The 19,326-nt window shown below is 45.3% G+C and overlaps 1 protein-coding gene across 1 annotated transcript in view; it reads right to left on the bottom strand.

Annotated features, from left to right (window-relative positions):
* The window catches only part of OBSCN (obscurin, cytoskeletal calmodulin and titin-interacting RhoGEF), a 297,128-nt gene that overhangs the window by 230,034 nt on the left and 47,768 nt on the right, over positions 1-19,326 (bottom strand). The window contains exons 13-25 of the mRNA XM_039523906.1: positions 18,646-18,924; positions 17,658-17,933; positions 16,737-17,012; positions 15,754-16,029; positions 14,286-14,564; positions 11,350-11,625; positions 9,877-10,155; positions 8,264-8,539; positions 6,793-7,071; positions 5,189-5,464; positions 3,718-3,996; positions 2,101-2,376; positions 649-927 (exon numbers count right to left, since the gene is read on the bottom strand). Of these exons, the coding sequence (XP_039379840.1) occupies positions 649-927; positions 2,101-2,376; positions 3,718-3,996; positions 5,189-5,464; positions 6,793-7,071; positions 8,264-8,539; positions 9,877-10,155; positions 11,350-11,625; positions 14,286-14,564; positions 15,754-16,029; positions 16,737-17,012; positions 17,658-17,933; positions 18,646-18,924 (3,606 nt within the window). The remainder of the gene's footprint in view (positions 1-648; positions 928-2,100; positions 2,377-3,717; positions 3,997-5,188; positions 5,465-6,792; positions 7,072-8,263; positions 8,540-9,876; positions 10,156-11,349; positions 11,626-14,285; positions 14,565-15,753; positions 16,030-16,736; positions 17,013-17,657; positions 17,934-18,645; positions 18,925-19,326) is intronic.

Genomic DNA, 19,326 nt, shown 5'->3' with positions numbered 1-19,326 from the left:
ACGTGGGTCTAAAGATTTGCATGATTATCCTAACACAATGGAAGATCTAATGTTAAAAGTTTCTGTGTCCAGCTAAAGATGCTGCAGTGCTCCCAGGTCTGCAGTTTAAGCGATAACAGATCAAAGGTGTTGAAAATACAGCGGCTGCCTGCCCACCAATACACAAGTACACCACGTGTGTGTGTGAGAGAGAGATGGTTTGACTCACATGATAGTGAGGAGACATGCAATGTTATCAATCTTATCTATATGTGTTCTCTCTCTAGATACTATGAGCTGCTGTTGAAGGGGGATTGTGGAGTTGCCTTGTGGTTAGGGTTACTTGGGGTTTGCCTTCTGTGTGGGCAGGTGTCATTTTTTTTTTTTTTTGCATTTCAAAGATGGTAACACTAATGCCATGCAGAAGTTCAGAATCCCAACATCGTTTGGAAAATTTATGCTACTGCTGTAAAACGCCCACCGACTTAGAAGATTCAGCTGCCTCCCCACTTTACCTGCTTACTCTGTTCATTTCTTATCAGTATCATGGCAAAACCAAAAATCTCTCCAACATGCTACCAGTGTAGGAAATGCGCTTTATTCTACAATATTTAAACCAGCAATGGCAGCAAATCAGCCCTTCGGTTGAAAGAAAATACTCTCTCTTACCAGTGACAAGAAGCTTGAAGGTCAGTTTCTGGCCTGCGGCCTCGCAGGTGTACTCTCCAGCATCTTTCTTCTCCACCTGCTCCACGACCAGATGCCGGGATTTGCCCTCAGACTCCACTTTGAGTTTCTTGCTGGAGGTGATCAGTTTCCCGTCCTTGTACCATTTCACTTCAGTCTTGGCCTGGGCCACCTCACAGCACAGGGTGGCACTCTCTGTCAGGACGGCCTTCACCTCTTTCTCCACCTTCTCCTTGTTTGCAAACACCTCTTCCATTTCTGCTGGGGAAAAGGAATTACAGGGCTTAATCGCTCTCAATGATGCGATGCCACCCAGAGAACAGAGAAGGAGAAGGCAGGGAGAAGCTGACAGCTCTGCATCTGAGACACTTTTTGCTTCACGTTTACAACCTCTGCCTGATCCCTCCCACCATCAGTGCAAGTCCATGTACAAACTTAACTATGGACCTGCCAGCATCTCTCCTTTATAATAATGCTACACACACACCCAGAATCCACCTGTCATGATTCCTCTGGAGCAATCTCAGCTCCAAATGTAAATTTATTCTCTCAAGCCTCCCTCTAGTTTATTTTGCTGAGATGTTCCATGCAAAACTTTCCCTCCCCTCTGATACCTGAAAGGACCAACACTTCTTCTCACTGAGGAACGCTGTTATTTTTTAAAAGTAAATGAAGGAATTAAAGAGAAGCCAGAGTGGCATGGGTGGATGCCCGGTAGGGTTACCACCTGGCTGATATTTGACCGGCCTGCCCATTGTTTTATAGATTTGCCAGTTGCCAGAAAAATAATTTAGTCTCCCAGGTGTTTTTTTACATGGGTCTAAAGATTTGCATGATTATCCTAACACAATGGGAGATCTAATGTTAAAAGTTTCTGTGTCTACCTAAAGATCCTGCAGTGTTCCCAGTTCCGCAGGTTAATTGATAACAGATCAAAGGTGTTGAAAATACAGCAGCTGTCTGCCCACCAACACACAAGTACGCCACGTGTGAGTGAGAGACACGGTTTGACTCATGCAACAGTGAGACGACATGCGATGTTATCAATCTTATCTATATGTGTTCTCTCTCTGGATACTATATGCTGCTGTTGAAGGGGGATTGTGGAGTTGCCTTGTGGTTAGGGTTATTTGGGGTTTGCCTTCTGTGTGGACGAGTGCCATTTTTTTTGCATTTCAAAGGTGGTAACACTAATCCATGTTCAGACTAGTTTGAAAAATATTATGCTACTGCTGTGAACCACCATCAACTAAGAAGATTCAGCTGCCTCCCCACTTTACTAGCGTACTCTGTTCATTTCTTATCAGTATCATGGCAAAACCAAAAATCTCTCCAACATGCTACCAGTGTAGGAAATGCGCTTTATTCTACAATATTTAAACCAGCAATGGCAGCAAATCAGCCCTTCAGTTGAAAGAAAATACCCTCTCTTACCAGTGACAAGAACCTTGAAGGTCAGTTTCTGGCCTGCGGCCTCACAGGTGTACTCTCCAGCATCCTTCTTCTCCACCTGCTCCACAACCAGACGCCGGGATTTGCCCTCAGACTCCACTTTGAATTTCTTGCTGGAGGTGATCAGTTTCCCGTCCTTGTGCCATCTCACTTCAGTCTTGGCCTGGGCCACCTCACAGCTCAGGGTGGCGCTCTCTGTCAGGGCGGCCTTCACCTCCTTCTGCACCTTCTCCTGGTTTGCAAACACATCTTCTCTCTCTGGCATGGAAAAGGTATTAGAAGGGCTTAAACTTCCTCACTGATGCCATCCAGAGTTCACAGAGGGGGGTGCTGACATCTCTGCCCCCGAGGCACCTTTCGCCACGTTTCCCGCCTCTGCCTCACCCCTTCCACCATCGGTGTAAGTCCATGGGGAACCTTGACTGTGGACCTGCCAGCACCTCTCCTTTATAATAATCCACCCCAAATCCCCAGACTCAACCTCTCATTATTCATCTGGAGCAATTTCAGATCCAAATGTAAATTTATCCTCTCAAGCCTCCCTCTAGTTCATTGTACTGAGATGTTTCTTGCAAAACTTTCCCTCCCCTCTGATACTTAAAAGGACCAACATTTCTTCCCACTGAGGACGCTGTTGTTTTTTAAAAGTAAATGAAGGAATTAAAGGGAAGCCAGAGTAGAAAGGATGGATGCCCAGTAGGGTTACCACCTGGCTGATATTTGACCGGCCAGCCCATTGTTTTGTGGATTTGCCAGTTGTCAGAAAAATAATTTAGTCTCCCAGGTGTTTTTTACGTGGGTCTAAAGATTTGCATAATTATCCTAACACAATGGGAGATCTAATGTTAAAAGTTTCTGTGTCCAGCTAAAGATGCTGCAGTGTTCCTAGGTCTGCAGTTTAAGCGATAACAAATCAAAGGTGTTGAAAATACAGCGGCTGCCTGCCCACCAATACACAAGTACACCACGTGTGTGTGTGTGAGAGAGATGGTTTGACTCACACGATAGTGAGGAGACATGCAATGTTATCAATCTTATCTATATGTGTTCTCTCTCTAGATACTATGAGCTGCTGTTGAAGGGGGATTGTGGAGTTGCCTTGTGGTTAGGGTTACTTGGGGTTTGCCTTCTGTGTGGGCAGCTGCCATTTTTTTTTTTTTTTTTGCATTTCAAAGATGGTAACACTAATGCCATGCAAGTATCAGAGGGGTAGCCATGTTAGTCTGGTTCTGTAGAAGCAGCAAAGTATCCTGTGGCACCTTATAGACTAACAGATGTTTTGTAGCATGAGCTTTCGTGGGTGAACACCCACTTCTTCGGATGCAAGCATCCATGCATAACTTATGCCATGCATAAGTTCAGAATCCCAACATCGTTTGGAAAATTTATGCTACTGCTGTAAAACGCCCACCAACTAAGAAGATTCAGCTGCCTCCCCACTTTACCTGCTTACTCTGTTCATTTCTTATCAATATCATGGCAAAATCAAAAATCTCTCCAACATGCTACCAGTGTAGGAAATGCGCTTTATTCTACAATATTTAAACCAGCAATGGCAGCAAATCAGCCCTTCGGTTGAAAGAAAATACTCTCTCTTACCAGTGACAAGAACCTTGAAGGTCAGTTTCTGGCCTGCGGCCTCACAGGTGTACTCTCCAGCGTCCTTCTTCTCCACCTGCTCCACGACCAGACGCCGGGATTTGCCCTCAGACCCCACTTTGAGTTTCTTGCTGGAGGTGATCAGTTTCCCGTCCTTGTACCATTTCACTTCAGTCTTGGCCTGGGCCACCTCACAGCTCAGGGTGGCGCTCTCTGTCAGGACAGCCTTCACCTCTTTCTCCACCTTCTCCTTGTTTGCAAACACCTCTTCCATTTCTGCTGGGGAAAAGGAATTACAGGGCTTAATCGCTCTCACTGATGTGATGCCACCCAGAGAACAGAGAAGGAGAAGGCAGGGAGAAGCTGACAGCTCTGCATCTGAGACACTTTTTGCTTCAGGTTTACAACCTCTGCCTGATCCCTCCCACCATCAGTGCAAGTCCATGTACAAACTTAACTATGGACCTGCCAGCATCTCTCCTTTATAATAATGCTACACACACACCCAGAATCCACCTCTCATGATTCCTCTGGAGCGATCTCAGATCCAAATGTAAAGTTATCCTCTCAAGCCTCCCTCTAGTTTATTTTGCTGAGATGTTTCTTGCAAAACTTTCCCTCCCCTCTGATACCTGAAAGGACCAACACTTCTTCCCACTGAGGAGCGCTGTTATTTTTTAAAAGTAAATGAAGGAATTAAAGAGAAGCCAGAGTGGCATGGGTGGATGCCCGGTAGGGTTACCACCTGGCTGATATTTGACCGGCCTGCCCATTGTTTTATAGATTTGCCAGTTGCCAGAAAAATAATTTAGTCTCCCAGGTGTTTTTTTACATGGGTCTAAAGATTTACATGATTATCCTAACACAATGGGAGATCTAATGTTAAAAGTTTCTGTGTCCACCTAAAGATCCTGCAGTGTTCCCAGTTCCGCAGGTTAAGTGATAACAGATCAAAGGTGTTGAAAATACAGCAGCTGCCTGCCCACCAACACACAAGTACACCACGTGTGTGTGAGAGAGAGATGGTTTGACTCACACGACAGTGAGGAGATGTGCGATGTTATCAATCTTATCTATATGAATTCTCTCTCTAGATACTATGAGCTGCTGTTGAAGGGGGATTGTGGAGTTGCCTTATGGTTAGGGTTACTTGGGGTTTTGCCTTCTGTGTGGACGGGTGCCATTTTTTTTTTGCATTTCAAAGGTGGTAACACTAATCCATGCAGAAGTTCAGACTCCCAACCTAGTTTGAAAAATATTATGCTACTGCTGTAAACCGCCATCAACTAAGAAGATTCAGCTGCCTCCCCACTTTACTAGCGTACTCTGTTCATTTCTTATCAGTATCACGGCAAAACCAAAAATCTCTCCAACATGCTACCAGTGTAGGAAATGCGCTTTATTCTACAATATTTAAACCAGCAATGGCAGCAAATCAGCCCTTCAGTTGAAAGAAAATACCCTCTCTTACCAGTGACAAGAACCTTGAAGGTCAGTTTCTGGCCTGCGGCTTCACAGGTGTACTCTCCAGCATCCTTCTTCTCCACCTGCTCCACAACCAGACGCCGGGATTTGCCCTCAGACTCCACTTTGAATTTCTTGCTGGAGGTGATCAGTTTCCCGTCCTTGTGCCATCTCAAATCAGTCTTGGCCTGGGCCACCTCACAGCTCAGGGTGGCGCTCTCTGTCAGGGCGGCCTTCACCTCCTTCTGCACCTTCTCCTGGTTTGCAAACACATCTTCTCTCTCTGGCATGGAAAAGGTATTAGAAGGGCTTAAACTTCCTCACTGATGCCATCCAGAGTTCACAGAGGAGGTGCTGACATCTCTGCCCCCGAGGCACCTTTCGCCACGTTTCCCGCCTCTGCCTCACCCCTTCCACCATCGGTGTAAGTCCATGGGAACCATGACTGTGGACCTGCCAGCACCCTCCTTTATAATAATCCACCCCAAATCCCCAGACTCAACCTCTCATTATTCATCTGGAGCAATTTCAGATCCAAATGTAAATTTATCCTCTCAAGCCTCCTCTAGTTCATTGTACTGAGATGTTTCTTGCAAAACTTTCCCTCCTCTGATACTTAAAAGGACCAACATTTCTTCCCACTGAGGACGCTGTTATTTTTTAAAAGTAAATGAAGGAATTAAAGGGAAGCCAGAGTAGAAAGGATGGATGCCCAGTAGGGTTACCACCTGGCTGATATTTGACCGGCCTGCCCATTGTTTTGTGGATTTGCCAGTTGTCAGAAAAATAATTTAGTCTCCCAGGTGTTTTTTACGTGGGTCTAAAGATTTGCATAATTATCCTAACACAATGGGAGATCTAATGTTAAAAGTTTCTGTGTCCAGCTAAAGATGCTGCAGTGTTCCTAGGTCTGCAGTTTAAGCGATAACAAATCAAAGGTGTTGAAAATACAGCGGCTGCCTGCCCACCAATACACAAGTACACCACGTGTGTGTGTGAGAGAGAGATGGTTTGACTCACACGATAGTGAGGAGACATACAATGTTATCAATCTTATCTATATGTGTTCTCTCTCTATATACTATGAGCTGCTGTTGAAGGGGGATTGTGGAGTTGCCTTGTGGTTAGGGTTACTTGGGGTTTGCCTTCTGTGTGGGCAGCTGCCATTTTTTTTTTTTTTTGCATTTCAAAGATGGTAACACTAATGCCATGCAAGTATCAGAGGGGTAGCCGTGTTAGTCTGGTTCTGTAGAAGCAGCAAAGAATCCTGTGGCACCTTATAGACTAACAGATGTTTTGTAGCATGAGCTTTCGGGTGAACACCACTTCTTGGATGCAAGCATCCATGCATAACTTATGCCATGCAAAGTTCAGAATCCCAACATCGTTTGGAAAATTTATGCTACTGCTGTAAAACGCCCACCAACTAAGAAGATTCAGCTGCCTCCCCACTTTACCTGCTTACTCTGTTCATTTCTTATCAATATCATGGCAAAATCAAAAATCTCTCCAACATGCTACCAGTGTAGGAAATGCGCTTTATTCTACAATATTTAAACCAGCAATGGCAGCAAATCAGCCCTTCGGTTGAAAGAAAATACTCTCTCTTACCAGTGACAAGAACCTTGAAGGTCAGTTTCTGGCCTGCGGCCTCACAGGTGTACTCTCCAGCGTCCTTCTTCTCCACCTGCTCCACGACCAGACGCCGGGATTTGCCCTCAGACCCCACTTTGAGTTTCTTGCTGGAGGTGATCAGTTCCCCGTCCTTGTACCATTTCACTTCAGTCTTGGCCTGGGCCACCTCACAGCTCAGGGTGGCGCTCTCTGTCAGGACAGCCTTCACCTCTTTCTCCACCTTCTCCTTGTTTGCAAACACCTCTTCCATTTCTGCTGGGGAAAAGGAATTACAGGGCTTAATCGCTCTCACTGATGTGATGCCACCCAGAGAACAGAGAAGGAGAAGGCAGGGAGAAGCTGACAGCTCTGCATCTGAGACACTTTTTGCTTCAGGTTTACAACCTCTGCCTGATCCCTCCCACCATCAGTGCAAGTCCATGTACAAACTTAACTATGGACCTGCCAGCATCTCTCCTTTATAATAATGCTACACACACACCCAGAATCCACCTCTCATGATTCCTCTGGAGCGATCTCAGATCCAAATGTAAAGTTATCCTCTCAAGCCTCCCTCTAGTTTATTTTGCTGAGATGTTTCTTGCAAAACTTTCCCTCCCCTCTGATACCTGAAAGGACCAACACTTCTTCCCACTGAGGAGCGCTGTTATTTTTTAAAAGTAAATGAAGGAATTAAAGAGAAGCCAGAGTGGCATGGGTGGATGCCCGGTAGGGTTACCACCTGGCTGATATTTGACCGGCCTGCCCATTGTTTTATAGATTTGCCAGTTGCCAGAAAAATAATTTAGTCTCCCAGGTGTTTTTTTACATGGGTCTAAAGATTTACATGATTATCCTAACACAATGGGAGATCTAATGTTAAAAGTTTCTGTGTCCACCTAAAGATCCTGCAGTGTTCCCAGTTCCGCAGGTTAAGTGATAACAGATCAAAGGTGTTGAAAATACAGCAGCTGCCTGCCCACCAACACACAAGTACACCACGTGTGTGTGTGAGAGAGATGGTTTGACTCACACGACAGTGAGGAGATGTGCGATGTTATCAATCTTATCTATATGAATTCTCTCTCTAGATACTATGAGCTGCTGTTGAAGGGGGATTGTGGAGTTGCCTTATGGTTAGGGTTACTTGGAGTTTGCCTTCTGTGTGGACGGGTGTCATTTTTTTTTTTGCATTTCAAAGGTGGTAACACTAATCCATGCAGAAGTTCAGACTCCCAACCTAGTTTGAAAAATATTATGCTACTGCTGTAAACCGCCATCAACTAAGAAGATTCAGCTGCCTCCCCACTTTACTAGCGTACTCTGTTCATTTCTTATCAGTATCATGGCAAAACCAAAAATCTCTCCAACATGCTACCAGTGTAGGAAATGCGCTTTATTCTACAATATTTAAACCAGCAATGGCAGCAAATCAGCCCTTCAGTTGAAAGAAAATACCCTCTCTTACCAGTGACAAGAACCTTGAAGGTCAGTTTCTGGCCTGCGGCTTCACAGGTGTACTCTCCAGCATCCTTCTTCTCCACCTGCTCCACAACCAGACGCCGGGATTTGCCCTCAGACTCCACTTTGAATTTCTTGCTGGAGGTGATCAGTTTCCCGTCCTTGTGCCATCTCAAATCAGTCTTGGCCTGGGCCACCTCACAGCTCAGGGTGGCGCTCTCTGTCAGGGCGGCCTTCACCTCCTTCTGCACCTTCTCCTGGTTTGCAAACACATCTTCTCTCTCTGGCATGGAAAAGGTATTAGAAGGGCTTAAACTTCCTCACTGATGCCATCCAGAGTTCACAGAGGGAGGTGCTGACATCTCTGCCCCCGAGGCACCTTTCGCCACGTTTCCCGCCTCTGCCTCACCCCTTCCACCATCGGTGTAAGTCCATGGGGAACCATGACTGTGGACCTGCCAGCACCCCTCCTTTATAATAATCCACCCCAAATCCCCAGACTCAACCTCTCATTATTCATCTGGAGCAATTTCAGATCCAAATGTAAATTTATCCTCTCAAGCCTCCCTCTAGTTCATTGTACTGAGATGTTTCTTGCAAAACTTTCCCTCCCCTCTGATACTTAAAAGGACCAACATTTCTTCCCACTGAGGACGCTGTTATTTTTTAAAAGTAAATGAAGGAATTAAAGGGAAGCCAGAGTAGAAAGGATGGATGCCCAGTAGGGTTACCACCTGGCTGATATTTGACCGGCCTGCCCATTGTTTTGTGGATTTGCCAGTTGTCAGAAAAATAATTTAGTCTCCCAGGTGTTTTTTACGTGGGTCTAAAGATTTGCATAATTATCCTAACACAATGGGAGATCTAATGTTAAAAGTTTCTGTGTCCAGCTAAAGATGCTGCAGTGTTCCTAGGTCTGCAGTTTAAGCGATAACAAATCAAAGGTGTTGAAAATACAGCGGCTGCCTGCCCACCAATACACAAGTACACCACGTGTGTGTGTGAGAGAGAGATGGTTTGACTCACACGATAGTGAGGAGACATACAATGTTATCAATCTTATCTATATGTGTTCTCTCTCTATATACTATGAGCTGCTGTTGAAGGGGGATTGTGGAGTTGCCTTGTGGTTAGGGTTACTTGGGGTTTGCCTTCTGTGTGGGCAGCTGCCATTTTTTTTTTTTTTGCATTTCAAAGATGGTAACACTAATGCCATGCAAGTATCAGAGGGGTAGCCGTGTTAGTCTGGTTCTGTAGAAGCAGCAAAGAATCCTGTGGCACCTTATAGACTAACAGATGTTTTGTAGCATGAGCTTTCGTGGGTGAACACCCACTTCTTCGGATGCAAGCATCCATGCATAACTTATGCCATGCAAAGTTCAGAATCCCAACATCGTTTGGAAAATTTATGCTACTGCTGTAAAACGCCCACCAACTAAGAAGATTCAGCTGCCTCCCCACTTTACCTGCTTACTCTGTTCATTTCTTATCAATATCATGGCAAAACCAAAAATCTCTCCAACATGCTACCAGTGTAGGAAATGCGCTCTATTCTACAATATTTAAACCAGCAATGGCAGCAAATCAGTCCTTCGGTTGAAAGAAAATACTCTCTCTTACCAGTGACAAGAACCTTGAAGGTCAGTTTCTGGCCTGCGGCCTCACAGGTGTACTCTCCAGCATCTTTCTTCTCCACCTGCTCCACGACCAGACACCGGGACTTGCCCTCAGACTCCACTTTGAGTTTCTTGCTGGAGGTGATCAGTTTCCCGTCCTTGTACCATTTCACTTCAGTCTTGGCCTGGGCCACCTCACAGCTCAGGGTGGCGCTCTCTGTCAGGACAGCCTTCACCTCTTTCTCCACCTTCTCCTTGTTTGCAAACACCTCTTCCATCTCTGCTGGGGAAAAGGAATTACAGGGCTTAATCGCTCTCACTGATGTGATGCCACCCAGAGAACAGAGAAGGAGAAGGCAGGGAGAAGCTGACAGCTCTGCATCTGAGACACTTTTTGCTTCAGGTTTACAACCTCTGCCTGATCCCTCCCACCATCAGTGCAAGTCCATGTACAAACTTAACTATGGACCTGCCAGCATCTCTCCTTTATAATAATGCTACACACACACCCAGAATCCACCTCTCATGATTCCTCTGGAGCGATCTCAGATCCAAATGTAAATTTATCCTCTCAAGCCTCCCTCTAGTTTATTTTGCTGAGATGTTTCTTGCAAAACTTTCCCTCCCCTCTGATACCTGAAAGGACCAACACTTCTTCCCACTGAGGAGCGCTGTTATTTTTTAAAAGTAAATGAGGGAATTAAAGAGAAGCCAGAGTGGCATGGGTGGATGCCCGGTAGGGTTACCACCTGGCTGATATTTGACCGGCCTGCCCATTGTTTTATAGATTTGCCAGTTGCCAGAAAAATAATTTAGTCTCCCAGGTGTTTTTTTACATGGGTCTAAAGATTTACATGATTATCCTAACACAATGGGAGATCTAATGTTAAAAGTTTCTGTGTCCACCTAAAGATCCTGCAGTGTTCCCAGTTCCGCAGGTTAAGTGATAACAGATCAAAGGTGTTGAAAATACAGCAGCTGCCTGCCCACCAACACACAAGTACACCACGTGTGTGTGTGTGAGAGAGATGGTTTGACTCACACGACAGTGAGGAGATGTGCGATGTTATCAATCTTATCTATATGAATTCTCTCTCTAGATACTATGAGCTGCTGTTGAAGGGGGATTGTGGAGTTGCCTTATGGTTAGGGTTACTTGGAGTTTGCCTTCTGTGTGGACGGGTGTCATTTTTTTTTTTGCATTTCAAAGGTGGTAACACTAATCCATGCAGAAGTTCAGACTCCCAACCTAGTTTGAAAAATATTATGCTACTGCTGTAAACCGCCATCAACTAAGAAGATTCAGCTGCCTCCCCACTTTACTAGCGTACTCTGTTCATTTCTTATCAGTATCATGGCAAAACCAAAAATCTCTCCAACATGCTACCAGTGTAGGAAATGCGCTTTATTCTACAATATTTAAACCAGCAATGGCAGCAAATCAGCCCTTCAGTTGAAAGAAAATACCCTCTCTTACCAGTGACAAGAACCTTGAAGGTCAGTTTCTGGCCTGCGGCCTCACAGGTGTACTCTCCAGCATCCTTCTTCTCCACCTGCTCCACAACCAGACGCCGGGATTTGCCCTCAGACTCCACTTTGAATTTCTTGCTGGAGGTGATCAGTTTCCCGTCCTTGTGCCATCTCACTTCAGTCTTGGCCTGGGCCACCTCACAGCTCAGGGTGGCGCTCTCTGTCAGGGCGGCCTTCACCTCCTTCTGCACCTTCTCCTGGTTTGCAAACACATCCTCTCTCTCTGGCATGGAAAAGGAATTAGAAGGGCTTAAACTTCCTCACTGATGCCATCCAGAGTTCACAGAGGGAGGCGCTGACATCTCTGCCCCCGAGGCACCTTTCGCCACGTTTCCTGCCTCTTCCTCACCCCTTCCACCATTGGTGTAAGTCCATGTGCAACCTTAACTGTGGGCCTGCCAGCACCTCTCCTTTATAATAATCCACCCCAAATCCCCAGACTCAACCTCTCATTATTCATCTGGAGCAATTTCAGATCCAAACGTAAATTTATCCTCTCAAGTCTCCCTCTAGTTTATTGTACTGAGATGTTTCTTGCAAAACTTTCCCTCCCCTCTGATACTTAAGAGGACCAACATTTCTTCCCACTGAGGAGCGCTGTTATTTTTTAAAGTAAATGAAGGAATTAAAGAGAAGCCAGAGTAGCATGGATGGATGCCCGGTAGGGTTACCACCTTGCTGATATTTGACCGGCCTGCCCATTGTTTTGTGAATTTGCCAGTTGCCAGAAAAATAATTTAGTCTCCCAGGTGTTTTTTACGTGGGTCTAAAGATTTACATGATTATCCTAACACAATGGGAGATCTAATGTTAAAAGTTTCTGTGTCCAGCTAAAGATGCTGCAGTGTTCCCAGGTCTGTAGTTTAAGCGATAACAGATCAAAGGTATTGAAAATACAGCAGCTGCCTGCCCACCAACACATAAGAAAATAAGAACATAAGAACGGCCGTACCGGGTCAGACCAAAGGTCCATCTAGCCCAGTATCTGTCTACCGACAGTGGCCAATGCCAGGTGCCCCAGAGGGAGTGAACCTAACAGGCAATGATCAAGTGATCTCTCTCCTGCCATCCATCTCCATCCTCTGACGAACAGAGGCTAGGGACACCATTCCTTACCCATCCTGGCTAATAGCCATTTATGGACTTAGCCACCATGAATTTATCCAGTCCCCTTTTAAACATTGTTATAGTCCTAGCCTTCACAACCTCCTCAGGTAAGGAGTTCCACAAGTTGACTGTGCGCTGCGTGAAGAAGAACTTCCTTGTATTTGTTTTAAACCTGCTGCCTATTAATTTCATTTGGTGACCCCTAGTTCTTGTATTATGGGAATAAATAAATAATTTTTCCTTATCCACTTTCTCAACATCACTCATGATTTTATATACCTCTATCATATCCCCCCTTAATCTTCTCTTTTCCAAGCTGAAGAGTCCTAGCCTCTTTAATCTTTCCTCATATGGGACCCTCTCTAAACCCCTAATCATTTTAGTTGCTCTTTTCTGAACCTTTTCTAGTGCTAGAATATCTTTTTTGAGGTGAGGAGACCACATCTGTACACAGTATTCGAGATGTGGGCGTACCATGGATTTATATAAGGGCAATAATATATTCTCAGTCTTATTCTCTATCCCCTTTTTAATGATTCCTAACATCCTGTTTGCTTTTTTGACCGCCTCTGCACGCTGCGTCGACATCTTTAGAGAACTATCCACGATGACTCCAAGATCTTTTTCCTGACTCGTTGTTGCTAAATTAGCCCCCATCATGTTGTATGTATAGTTGGGGTTATTTTTTCCAATGTGAATTACTTTACATTTATCCACATTACATTTCATTTGCCATTTTGTTGCCCAATCACTTAGTTTTGTGAGATCTTTTCGAAGTCCTTCACAATCTGCTTTGGTCTTAACTATCTTGAGCAGTTTAGTATCATCTGCAAACTTTGCCACCTCACTGTTTACCCCTTTCTCCAGATCATTTATAAATAAATTGAATAGGATTGGTCCTAGGACTGACCGTTGGGGAACACCACTAGTTACCCCTCTCCATTCTGAGAATTTACCATTTATTCCTACCCTTTGTTTCCTGTCCTTTAACCAGTTCTCAATCCATGAAAGGACCTTCCCTTTTATCCCATGACAGCTTAATTTACGTAAGAGCCTTTGGTGAGGGACCTTGTCAAAGGCTTTCTGGAAATCTAAGTACAGTATGTCCACCGGATCCCCCTAGTCCACATGTTTGTTGACCCCTTCAAAGAACTCTAATAGATTAGTAAGACACGATTTCCCTTTACAGAAACCATGTTGACTATTGCTCAACAGTTTATGTTTTTCTATGTGTCTGACAATTTTATTCTTAACTATTATTTCGACTAATTTGCCCAGTACCAAGGTACTAATTTGCCCGGTACGTGTGTGTGTGTGAGAGAGATGGTTTGACTCACACGACAGTGAGGAGACAAGCAATGTTATCAATCTTATCTATATGTGTTCTCTCTCTAGATACTATGAGCTGCTGTTGAAGGGGGATTGTGGAGTTGCCTTGTGGTTAGGGTTACTTGGGGTTTGCCTTCTGTGTGGGCAGGTGTCATTTTTTTTTTTTTTGCATTTCAAAGATGGTAACACTAATGCCATGCATAAGTTCAGAATCTCAACCTTGTTTGGAAACTTTATGCTACTGCTGTAAAACGCCCACCGACTAAGAAGATTCAGCTGCCTCCCCACTTTACCTGCTTACTCTGTTCATTTCTTATCAGTATCATGGCAAAACCAAAAATCTCTCCAACATGCTACCAGTGTAGGAAATGTGCTTTATTCTACAATATTTAAACCAGCAATGGCAGCAAATCAGCCCTTCGGTTGAAAGAAAATACTCTCTCTTACCAGTGACAAGAACCTTGAAGGTCAGTTTCTGGCCTGCGGCCTCACAGGTGTACTCTCCAGCATCTTTATTCTCCACCTGCTCCACGACCAGACGCCGGGATTTGCCCTCAGACTCCACTTTGAGTTTCTTGCTGGAGGTGATCAGTTTCCCGTCCTTGTACCATTTCACTTCAGTCTTGGCCTGGGCCACCTCACAGCATAGGGTGGCACTCTCTGTCAGGACAGCCTTCACCTCTTTCTCCACCTTCTCCTTGTTTGCAAACACCTCTTCCATTTCTGCTGGGGAAAAGGAATTACAGGGCTTAATCGCTCTCACTGATGTGATGCCACCCAGAGAACAGAGAAGGAGAAGGCAGGGAGAAGCTGACAGCTCTGCATCTGAGACACTTTTTGCTTCACGTTTACAACCTCTGCCTGATCCCTCCCACCATCAGTGCAAGTCCATGTACAAACTTAACTAGGGACCTGCCAGCATCTCTCCTTTATAATAATGCTACACACACACCCAGAATCCACCTCTCATGATTCCTCTGGAGCGATCTCAGATCCAAATGTAAATTTATCCTCTCAAGTCTCCCTCTAGTTTATTTTGCTGAGATGTTTCTTGCAAAACGTTCCCTCCCCTCTGATACCTGAAAGGACCAACACTTCTCACTGAGGAGCGCTGTTATTTTTTAACAATAAATGAAGGAATTAAAGAGAAGCCAGAGTGGCATGGGTGGATGCCCGGTAGGGTTACCACCTGGCTGATATTTGACCGGCCTGCCCATTGTTTTATGGATTTGCCAGTTGACAGAAAAATAATTTAGTCTCCCAGGTGTTTTTTACGTGGGTCTAAGGATTTGCACGATTATCCTAACACAATGGGAGATCTAATGTTAAAAGTTTCTATGTCCACCTAAAGATCCTGCAGTGTTCCCAGTTCCGCAGGTTAAGCAATAACAGATCAAAGGTGTTGAAAATACACCAGCTGCCTGCCCACCAACACACAAGTACATCACGTGTGTGTGTGAGATGGTTTGACTCACACGACAGTGAGGAGATGTGCGATGTTATCAGTCTTATCTATATGAGTTCTCTGTCTAGATACTATGAGCTGCAGTTGAAGGAGCATTGTGGAGTTGCCTTGTGGTTAGGGTTACTTGGGGTTTGCCTTCTGTGTGGGCAGGTGTCATTTTTTTTTTTTTTTGCATTTCAAAGATGGTAACACTAATGCCATGCAGAAGTTTAGAATCTCAACCTTGTTTGGAAACTTTATGCTACTGCTGTAAAACGCCCACTGACTAAGAAGATTCAGCTGCCTCCCCACTTTACCTGCTTACTCTGTTCATTTCTTACCAGTATCATGGCAAAACCAAAAATCTCTCCGACATGCTACCAGTGTAGGAAACACACTTTATTCTACAATATTTAAACCAGCAATGGCAGCAAATCAGCCCTTCAGTTGAAAGAAAATACTCTCTCTTACCAGTGACAAGAACCTTGAAGGTCAGTTTCTGGCCTGCAGCCTCACAGGTGTACTCTCCAGCGTCTTTCTTCTCCACCTGCTCCACGACCAGATGCCGGGATTTGCCCTCAGACTCCACTTTGAGTTTCTTGCTGGAGGTGATCAGTTTCCCATCCTTGTACCATTTCACTTCAGTCTTGGCCTGGGCCACCTCACAGCTCAGGGTGGCGCTCTCTGTCAGGACGGCCTTCACCTCCTTCTGCACCTTCTCCTGGTTTGCAAACACCTTTTCCATTTCTGCTGGGGAAAAGGAATTACAGGGCTTAATCTCCCTCACTGATGCGATGCCATCCAGAGAACAGAGAAGGAGACGGCAAGGAGAAGCTGACAACTCTGCTTCTTTAGGCTGCTTTCTGCACATCTCCCGCACTTTGCTAGAGTCTGAACGATATAGCTACAAGTTCAATTTCAACATTACCTATGGAGCCTGTAGGGTGTCTCCTTCATAATAAACCAACCTGAACCCCCACATTCAAACTTTCATTATTGCTCTGGAGAGTGACCTCAGATCCAGATCTCAATTTATCGGCACAGGACTCCCTTTCGTTTTTTCACCAACATCTTCCTTACAAACCTTTTCTTCCCCTTAGAAACCTAAATGGATGCCAATCTTGTTTCCCTTTAAGCAGCGAGTGAAACAGTGGCATTAAGGAGAAGCCAGGGTGGCTCGTATGGATGCCAAACAGACTTTCAGAATCCCAACCCTGTCTGGGAAATGTTATGCTGCTGCTGCAAAATACTCACTGATTAGGAACATTCAGGCACCTTCCCATTTTACCTGCTTACTCTGCAAATGTATTCACAATATTGTGGCAAAACCCAAAAGCCCTCTGGACTCAGAGCTGAGGTGTCAGCAGAGCAGGAAAATCATCTTACTCTACAATGCTTTAATCAACAATGGCAGCAAATCAGCCCTTAAGTTGAAAGAAAATACTCTCTCTTACCAGTGACAAGAACCTTGAAGGTCAGTTTCTGGCCTGCAGCCTCACAGGTGTACTCTCCAGCGTCTTTCTTCTCCACCTGCTCCATGACCAGGTGCCGGGATTTGCCCTCAGACTCCACTTTGAGTTTCTTGCTGGAGGTGATCAGTTTCCCGTCCTTGTACCATTTCACTTCAGTCTTGGCCTGGGCCACCTCACAGCTCAGGGTGGCGCTCTCTGTCAGGACGGCCTTCACCTCCTTCTGCACCTTCTCCTTGTTTGCAAACACCTCTTCCATCTCTGCCAGGGAAAAGGAATTACAGGGCTTAATCGCTCTCACTGATGTGATGCCACCCAGAGAACAGAGAAGGAGAAGGCAGGGAGAAGCTGACAGCTCTGCATCTGAGACACTTTTTGCTTCACGTTTACCACCTCTGCCTGATCCCTCCCACCATCAGTGCAAGTCCATGTACAACCTTAACTATGGACCTGCCAACACCTGTCCTGCCCCACACTTCCAGACTCCATCTCTCATGATTCCTCTGGAGCGATCTCAGATCCAAATGTGAATTTATCCTCTCAAGCCTCTCTTGGGTTTATTTAGACTGAGATGTTCCTTGTGGAACTTTCCTTCCCCTCTGATAGCTGACATGAGCAACATTTCTTCCCTCTGAGGAGTGCTGTTATTTTTTTTAAGTAAATGAGGGCATTAAAGAGAAGCCAGCGTGGCTCAGATGGTCCATGCAGACTTTCAGAATCCCAAACTAGTTTGGAAATTGTTACGCTGCTGCTGCAAAACACCCACTGACTAAGAAAATTCAGGCACCTTCCCATTTTACCTATTTACTCTGTAAATTTTTATCAATATTGTCACAAAACCCATAATTTCTTTAACAGCCCTCTGGACTCAGAGCCCTTACGTTGAACGAAAATATTCTCTCTTACCTGTGACGATAACCTTGAAGGTCAGTTTTTGGCCTGCGGCCTCACAGGTGTACTCTCCAGCATCCTTCTTCTCCACCTGCTCCACGACCAGACGCTGGGATTTGCCCTCAGACTCCACTTTGAATTTCTTGCTGGAGGTGATCAGTTTTCCGTCCTTGTACCATCTCACTTCAGTCTTGGCCTGGGCCACCTCACAACTCAGGGTGGCGCTCTCTGTCAGGGCGGCCTTCACCTCCTTCTGCACCTTCTCCTGGTTTGCAAATACATCCTCTCTCTCTGGCATGGAAAATAAATTAGAAGGGCTTAAACTTCCTCACTGATGCCATCCAGAGTTCACAGAGGGAGGCGCTGACATCTCTGCCCCCGAGGCACCTTTCGCCACGTTTCCCGCCTCTGCCTCACCCCTTCCACCATCGGTGTAAGTCCATGTGCAACCTGAACTATGGACCTGCCAGCACCTCTCCTTTATAATAATCCACCCCAAATCCCCAGACTCAACCTCTCATTATTCCTCTGGAGCGATCTCAGATCCAAATATGAATTCATCCTCTCAAGCCTCCCTTTACCTTATTTAGCTGAGATGTTCCTTGCAAAACTTTCCTTCCCCTTTGATAGGTGAAAGGACCAACATTTCTTACCTCTGAGGAGCACTGTTATTTTTTTCAAAGTAAATGAAGACATTACAGAGAACCCAGGATGCACTGATGGATACCAAGTATAAGTTCAGAGTTCCAACCTAGTTTGGAAAATGTTATGCTATTCCTGCAAAACACCTACCGACTAAGAAGATTCAGGAGCTTCCCCATTATACCTACATACTCTGTTAATTTATACACAATATGGTGGCAAAACCCAAAGTCCCCTCAAAAGCCTCCTTCACTCAGAGCTGATATGCCAGTAATGTAGGAAGCGCCTCTCACTCTAGAATGCTTTACTCAACAACTGAAACAAATCAGTGCATGAGTAGAAAGGAAACAATCCCTCCCACCTGTGATGATAATCTTGAAGGTCAGTTTCTGGCCTGCGGCCTCACAGGTGTACTCTCCAGCATCGTTCTTCTCCACCTGCTCCACGACCAGACGCCGGGATTTGCCCTCAGACTCCACTTTGAGTTTCTTGCTGGAGGTGATCAGTTTCCCGTCCTTGTACCATTTCACTTCAGTCTTGGCCTGGGCCACCTCACAGCTCAGGGTGGCGCTCTCTGTCAGGATGGCCTTCACCTCCTTCTGCACCTTCTCCTGGTTTGTAAACACCTTTTCCATTTCTGCTGGGGAAAAGGAATTACAGGGCTTAATCTCCCTCACTGAATGCGATGCCACCCAGAGAACAGAGAAGGAGACGGCAAGGAGAAGCTGACAACCCTGCTTCTTTAGGCTGCTTTCTGCACGTCTCCCCCACTTTGCTAGAGCCTGAACGATATAGCTACAAGTACAATTTCAACATTACCTATGGAGCCTGTAGGGTGTCTCCTTCATAATAAACCAACCTGAACCCCCACATTCAAACTTTCATTATTGCTCTGGAGAGTGACCTCAGATCCAGATCTCAATTTATCGGCACAGGACTCCCTTTCGTTTTTTCACCAACATCTTCCTTACAAACCTTTTCTTCCCCTTAGAAACCTAAATGGATGCCAATCTTCTTTCCCTTTAAGCAGCGAGTGAAACAG

This window comes from Mauremys reevesii, linkage group 2 (assembly GCF_016161935.1).
Source record: "Mauremys reevesii isolate NIE-2019 linkage group 2, ASM1616193v1, whole genome shotgun sequence".
Taxonomy (NCBI): domain Eukaryota; kingdom Metazoa; phylum Chordata; order Testudines; family Geoemydidae; genus Mauremys; species Mauremys reevesii.
The sequence above is the reverse complement of the archived record's forward strand: the minus strand, read 5'-3'. Positions and strand labels throughout refer to the sequence as shown.